The following is an 8101-nucleotide window of genomic DNA, read 5'->3' on the forward strand; positions in this document are numbered from 1 at the left end:
ATTCATCTTGTGAGTGTGGTTGGTATTTTATATCTTTTTTGTCAATTTAGTTTCTAAGATTTGATGGTGATTAAATTATGTTAGAATTTTGTATCGATGTTCTATTTTAACTTTATGAAACAGGACTACGGTAAACGATGGTTATAATATTAAAAAATAGGTACTTAGTGGTGTTGATTTTTTTTTTATGATGTATAAGTAGTTCATAAAAACTTGTTTGGGTTAAAGGTGACTATGAAGTAATCGTTTTTGAATTTTCTGTAGATAGAAGAGATGATAGACATTATGTTTTATCATGGGGGTGACTTCAAAAAAAATAAAGAAGAGATGATAGTATATTCTCCAGATAATAAAACTTATTTAGGTGATCTAGATGTGGATACTCTAAATGTCTTCTACTTGAAGAACTACCATAAGAAGCTTAGATATAATGAGATAAAGCAATGCTGGTGGCATATACCTATAGAGAATGGGTTAAGAAACTTGAATAGAGACAAAGAACTAAGAGAGATGGTGAATTATATTAAAAAAAATAATGAAAAAATTGATGTATATTTGGAGCACAAAGTGTTATTGCCAGAGGTTTTAGAGGGCAATAAGGCAGTTGCCTACTTAGATGATGATGATGCAAAAGGGTGCAATGCTAATACAGATACTCTATGAACTCTCCTCAAATGAGAATTATGCACTCATGGTTATTCTCATCGCCAATGATAAGTCCAATCCACCAATGTCATTTATGGACCCAACACACATTAATTCCAACTCCATTAAGAAGAATTCTCCCAAAAGAATACAAACATTACCTTTAAAAACCAAAGTTTCAACTAAGATCAAAGTTAAGCAGACCAAGCCCACCATAAGCACGCCACTAACCCTATGAAGTTCACCCATACACACCAAGTCAGATAAGCCCAATAAACCCAAATAGCCCAACAAACCTAGCATATCTAGGAGACTCTATACAAGGTCTATTGCCAGAAGATTGAAGAGCCAAATTTTTAATAATAAAATTTTTTTGAAGTATTTTTTGACTCTTATGAAAGTACAGAATATGGCTTTTTTATGCAAGCTCTTGATGCAGACAGCTCCTCTGAATTTGATACTACAAAAAAGATGTCAAAATAGGGAGTAGGAGTAGGGTGAGAAAGGTCCAAAAAAACAAGAAAGAGAAAAATGTTGGTACTCTATCTAAAAAGAAGGAGAAGATCCTGGTTGAGGTTGATGCATTAGTACAGAAAGTTAGTGATGATGAAGTAGATCTTGGTTTTGTTGGTCATTTTGCTGAAGGTGTAGATCCTGAAGATGATTCATGGCCCTCAGAGGAGATGAAGACACCCCTAAATTCAGAAGATGAACTAGAAGACAATGATTCTGATTATGGATGTCCAGTGTTTATGGAGGGTGAAAGATTTGGAGAGTTGCATCTTGAGGTTGGTATGAAGTTTGGCACCAAGTGAGAGTTTAGAGAAGTTATTTGAGAATACACAATTCAAGAGGGTAGCCACATATGTCTTGTAAAAAATGATAGCATAAGGTGCAGGGCAGTTTGAAAGGTTAAGGAACTTCTTTGGGTGATTTATGTATCAAGGGACCATGAAGATACTTGTTGGCAAATCAAAACTTTTAACGACGACCACACATATCTCAGAAAGGATAGAAATAGGACTACTAATAGGAATTGGGTTTGAAACAAGCTTGTAAAGAAGATTAAGAAATATCGTAACTTCAGATATTGTGAAACTACGACTTATTTCAGGACACGATTTAATTTGACACTAAACAAAAACTCAATCTCAAGGACTTTGATAAATGCTAGAAGTGTAGTGTATGGTGATGAAAAGGAATCACATAAGATGGTTAGGGACTAAAGCTTGACTTTGTTAAAAACCAATCTCAATTTAACAATGCAAATATGTAGCATACCTTAACCAAATGTCTTTTAGAAAATATATATGTGCTTAAGTGGCTGTAAAGATAGATTCAAAGCTGGTTGTCATCTTTTGATTGGATTAGATGGAGCATTCCTCAAGACTCGATTTGGTGGGAAGATTTTTTCAGCAATCAGATAGGATGCTAATCTCATATCTACGTCATAGCTTGGGCAATTGTGGACATAGAGAATAAGGAGAACTGGAAGTGATTTCTTGAATTACTATATCTAGACTTGCAACACTACAAAGACAATGACTGGTGCTTTATACTAGATATACAAAAGATAAAGATACATCTTCAAGAAATATTAATCCTATTGTAAGCTATGTCAATATTTAATTGCTATGATAGTTAAACTACTTGTATTATTGTTATGCTATATGATTAGTTGATGATTATCTCTTATAGACTGTTTGTGATTAAATGATATGGATTAGTTTATCATTGTATATGGCTGAGAGTATGTATGTCATATGGGACTAAGTTAGACGCTCGGATTAAACATGAGGAACTTTTATGGGTATCAAGTATCAATCTCAGGGACTATTATGTATATACATTTAAGTGAGTTCTCTATGACTACTGAATTTTACTATATTTATAGTTTTCAGAGATTAATTAGAGCAGTTCAAGAGGTGATGCTTGAGATGCATCATCGCTTCTACATTTGATATTTATGGAGAAATTCAACAAGCGTTGGAAGGACTTGCAACTAAAGGGGCTTTTGTTAGAATGTACAAAGGTAACAATATATCAAGAGTTCATGGATAGAATGAAAAAAATAAAGAAATTGAATAAGGATGAATGGACATATATTTAGATAAATGGCCAATGGAGGCAGGAACTAAGAGCTCATTCAGCCATAAATCAAAGTTGGACAACATATGTAACAATGTATGTGAGATATTCAACGCAAAGATCAAGAATGCAAGAGCAAAACCCATAATATCATTGTTGGAGAAAGTTAGAATATTTGTAATGCGGATTATAGCTAAGAACAAAGTGAAACTAAACAATCATATTGGGGTCCTCATACCAGTTATAAAGAGTAGATTGGAAAAAGTCAGAAAAGAGTTTAAGAATTATAATTAAGCCAATTTGGATAGGGGATAATGGATATAAAAATTTTGAGGTTCATAGACATCCAACTAACCATGTGGTAGAATTAGAAAAAAGGTTGTGTACCTGTCAATTCTAAATACTAACCAATCATTTACTTTATTTTTGTAATGTATCCCAACTAATTCTTTAAAAAGTATATTATTAAGCATATCGTAAAACATCTTGGTTGTTGCTCATATGTAGGTATTCCTTGTGTGCATGCATGTGCTGCACTCTCTCTAGTTAACAAGTCACCAAAACAATTTTGTCATAGATGGCTAACCATAGAGACATAAAAAAAATCATCACATTAGTTCCATTCTTTGCCAACCATTATGGGAAAAAGAAGAGGAATATAACAGGCCTCATACACCAAAGATCAAAAGAAAAACCAGAAAAACTCCAGATGAAGAGAAGGATGGATGTAGATGAGAAAGGTGGAGAAGAGTCTACTAAAATGATAATGTATGTGTCAAAGTCTGTCATTGATAGAATGTGTTCTCAACATATATACATTAAGACCTGCAATCTAAACCAAAAACCAATCCTTCTAAAACTAACTGCATATCTGCAAAATAGGCAAATAAAGATACAAACCAAAAATAGAAGAACAAATTCTTACTCTAATTATGCTAATTGATGCTATTAGCTAACAACTACTAAATATAAACACACTAATTTAGGAATAGAGATTTGGTGCGTATCACCCCCCCTCAAGTTGGAGCATGGAGATTTTAAATGCCCAACTTGTTAAGCAATGAAACAAACTGTTTTATGCCAAGTGCCTTAGTGAATATATCATCCAGTTGATCTTGAGTGGAAACATAAGAAGGACAAATGTGATTATGAAGAATCTCATCACGAATAAAATGACAATCTACTTCGATGTGTTTCGTTCTTTCGTGGAAGACCGGATTTTTGGCAATATGAAGGGTGGCTTGACTGTCACAAAAAAGAGAAATTGGCGTAGGATGAGGAACACCCAAGCAAGTCAAAATATCCTTAAGCCATTTTAGTTCACAGGTGATGGTGGCCAACTGGCCATAGACCTGTATTCCGCTTCGGCAGAGAATTTAGAGACAGTGAGTTGTTTCTTTGTCTTCCAAGAGATCAGAGAATGGCCAAGAGAAATGAACCAACCAGTAAGAAATTTGCGTGTGAGTGGGCATCCTGCCCAGTCTGAATCACACCAGCCATAGAGGCATAGATCAGAGTCCCGTTGCAGAAGAATACCTTGACCAGGTTGACCTTTTAAATAACGAACAACTCGAAGAGCACCTTGCCAATGTTCCTCTCGAGGTTGTTGCATAAACTGAGACAAAATATAAACACTATATGAGAGTTCGGGCCGGGTAAAACATAAGTAGATGAGACGCCCAACAAGGCGGCAATATTGGGTAGGATCAGACAGTAGGGGCCTCATAGCTAAGGCCAATCGATGATTATCTTCCATAGGAGTAAGAGTCGGTTTAGCCCCAAGAAGCCCAGTTTCGGCAATTATGTCTAAGGCATATTTTCACTGGCTCAAATAAATGCCTGTGGGAGATCTCGCGACTTCTACTCCCAAGAAGTACTTCAGCTTGCCTAAGTCTTTCATATAGAAGCAACGGTGAAGATAGTTTTTGAAACTACAAATGGCCACATGATCATTTCTCGCAATAACAAGATCATCAACATACACCAGGACCACATGTTGTACATTTTCTTTTCGAAAAACAAACAGAGAATGATCTGACTTTGAGTATTAAAAACCATACTTAACCAGAGCAGTAGAGAGAGTAGCAAACCAACAACGAGGCACTTGACGAAGGCCATATAGGGATTTTCGAAGGCGACATACCAATCCTTTTTGTGACAGTGAGAACCCAGGCGATGGTTTCATGTACACATCTTCCTCAAGGTCACCGTGTAGAAAAGCATTGTGAACATCCATTTGATGGAGTTCCCAGTCTCTAGCTGTAGCAACCGCCAAAACAGTGCAAATAGTAGCTATCTTGGCCACAAGAGCAAATGTTTCTGTGTAGTCTATTCCCTCCACTTGACGATTTTTCAGGACAACAAGGTGAGCTTTAAATCGTTCAATGCTACCATCTGAATGATACTTGATTCTGTAAATCCATTTGTTGCCAAGAGCTTTCTTGCCGACAGGAAGAGGTGTGAGATCCCAAGTTCTATTCCGTTGGAGGGCATTAATCTCCTCAGCCATAGCGTCCCTCCAACGTGCATCTCGAACAGCTTCGGAGAAAAGTGTAAGTTCCTGCTCATCTTGAAGGGCTGTGAGAAAAATGCGATGGGAGGAAGAAAATTTTTCACAATTCATATAGTTTGCCAAAGGATAGACCATACCTGAGGAGCTCGATGGAGAGGGAGAACGACTTGATGGATTGGGAGGTACTATGGTGTAAGTGACGAAATCTCGTAGCTTGACAGATGGTATCTTCAGTTGATGTCCTCTTCCAAGTGGCGCGATGGTGGTAGGTTCAGGCATAGCGGAGATGGTGGTGGCAGGAGCGGTCGGTACCGACGATGAAGTGGCCTCCAAACTCCCAATATCATTGTGAGTATCGAGGGTGTCTCTTTGTGGTGAGATGCTGCAACCTTGTTCTGTATTGATGGGCTCCGTGTGGTAATTGGGCCTAATTTGACCAATTTGGCAATTAGGCCCTAATTCTTCCTCATTGAGTGCACCAAGTCTAGCAAGAACTTCATTCTCAATGGTAGTAGCTGAACCCGTTATAGGAGCACTGGTTTTAATGGAAAAAGAGAAATCATCTTCAACAAACCTTACATCACGTGAGATAAAGAATGTTTCGTTGTCAAGATCAAACAATTTCCACCCCCTTTGGCCATGAGGATAACCAACAAACACACACTTACAGCTCCTGCTAGCAAATTTATCTCCTTGTCGATTTTGGTTGTGTGCATAACACAGGGACCCAAATACCCTCAAGTGTGCATAGGAGGGGGATTTTCCATTCACAACTTTATAAAGAGTCTTTCCATTGAGGACAGATGAAGGTGTCAGATTAATCAAATAACCGGCTGTCAGAATGCATTCTCCCCAAAAACTACTGGGAAGGCTCCCTTGGAATCGAAGTGCACGTGCTACGTTGAGGATATACATGTGCTTCCTTTCAACCCTACCATTTTGTTGTGGTGTCCCTACACATGAAGTTTGATGCATGATCCTATTTTTCAAGAAATATGATTTCAAGCACATAAACTCAGCTCCATTGTCACTGCTGAAGGTTGTGGTAGGCTTAGAGAAGGGGGGTTGAATCTATGCCTTCCTTTTTGTTGTTGTTATGACCCTTTTAAACAAAATTATAATTCTGATTCTATTTAAACTAAGCAGAGGAAATTTATGAGACAATTTATTTTTGTCTCATGAATATCAGAAAACAGAACACAGCAGAGAAGAGAAAAGCTAACACCAGCATGTATCCTGGTTCGGTTGCCTTGTGCTATGCAACCTACGTCAAGTCTCCTCCACAACAGTGGAAGAATTTTCACTATAGTTAACAGTATTACATACACCTTTCACAGGATTGACCCAATCCTTTCACACTCAAGTTCTAACCTAACTTGACATTGGTTATGCTAATACCTAACTATTCACTCTTAGTGCTAACCCAACTAAGAAAGGGATACCTTACAGGTACAAGATACAAGACACTTAACCAACCTAAAGAAATCAGAAAATAACTCTAGACTTTTCTCTCAAGTGTTTCTCTCAACCTTTTTTCACTCATGGCTTTTTCTTAAGCTTTCTCACACTGCCTTTTCTCACAAAAAATTACAGAAAGATAAACTTAGAAAAGTGCATTACAATCAGTAAAACATGAAGGAGATTGATTTCATCAACAGCCTCTGTGCTATGTGAAAAATCAGATTGGCAAGTCTCTGATTCAGTTCTTCATACTAGCGGAATACACCTTTGATTAGGTTACACTGTCCAGTTAGTTGAACTTCTTCAAAGAGCTCTCTCAGAACAAAACTTCTATTCACTGGTTTTCTCTCCTTGCTTCTGAATGAGCAGAAAGTCTTCTTTTATCTCCTTGCATGTTGCTTGGTTCTTCTTCCAAGGTCAACACCTTGAGCCTTGAGCGTCACCAACCCACAGATACACTTTTTCTCCTTAATCCCCAGAGTAGAAACTCTCCTTCTGACTTCCTCATCTTGACCGAAAGCCATATAACAGCAACCATAGAAATCTTCCCATGGTCAACTTGATCTTAGCCCTTGAAAACCAACTTGGTCCCCAAGTCATGTTTAAGACCGTGGATACACAGCAGAGAAGAACAGAAACCATCTTTCTTTTGTATCCCATTTCGGATAGAGCAGAGAGTTGGGAAGAAGAGAAGAAGATCTGATGCATGCAAGAGGAAATGGGTTACCTTTAACCTAAGCTTGATTTGGTTTGGATTTTCTGATTAGACTTCTGTGTTTCAAGCTTAATCCTTCTCTCTCTTGCTTCTTTGGTGACTAGCTTAGGGAAGAAACTCTTTTTCTCTTTCTCACTTTTCTGATTTTCTGATTTGACTGAGACAGAGAAGAAAAGGAACGTTGATTTAGTGAAAGCAAGTGAGAGGGAATTGAAATTCAATTCGGGCTTGGATCGGGTTCTTCTCAAGTTCAGCCCGTTTTGATTTCTTTGGCTTTTTGCTTTTCCTTGGGCTCTCAATTTTGCTTTCAGCCCACCATCCTTGCTAATTGCTTTTCATTCCATTTGGGCTATTGAATTCTAGCCTGCAATAATAAACAATTAGTAATAAGTAATTATAATTAATCAACACCAATTATTTATTTTGCCCAAAAATAATGTTTGTCATCACTAATTAATTTGGTTAATTTCTTAACTCAACAATCTCCCCCTTGATGACAAACATGATTTAAGCAATAATAAAAAAGGAAATGAATTTGAGTAAGGTATGGAAATTCCCTTTGATTTTTGTCATTTGCTTTTATGTTGCTCCCCCTGGATTTATGCTTTCTTCTTTGTTCCTATTTTTCATTGTTCTTAAAGAGAGCACAATAAAGAGCTACATACATTTATCTTGGCTAA

At 37.2% G+C, this 8101-nt stretch overlaps 1 protein-coding gene across 1 annotated transcript; it reads right to left on the bottom strand.

The window, feature by feature from the left end:
- LOC107640399 (uncharacterized mitochondrial protein AtMg00810-like) lies at window positions 4049-4489 on the bottom strand. Its single transcript, XM_016343922.1, has one exon. The coding sequence runs from the start codon at window positions 4487-4489 to the stop codon at window positions 4049-4051; it is 441 nt and encodes a 146-aa protein (XP_016199408.1).

The sequence above is a fragment of the Arachis ipaensis genome, chromosome B05 (assembly GCF_000816755.2).
Source record: "Arachis ipaensis cultivar K30076 chromosome B05, Araip1.1, whole genome shotgun sequence".
Lineage (NCBI taxonomy): Eukaryota > Viridiplantae > Streptophyta > Magnoliopsida > Fabales > Fabaceae > Arachis > Arachis ipaensis.

Coding starts and splice junctions, on each gene's coding strand:
- LOC107640399 (XM_016343922.1), bottom strand. CDS start 4,489: ATGGAAGATAATCATCGATTGGCCTTAGCTATGAGGCCCCTACTGTCT.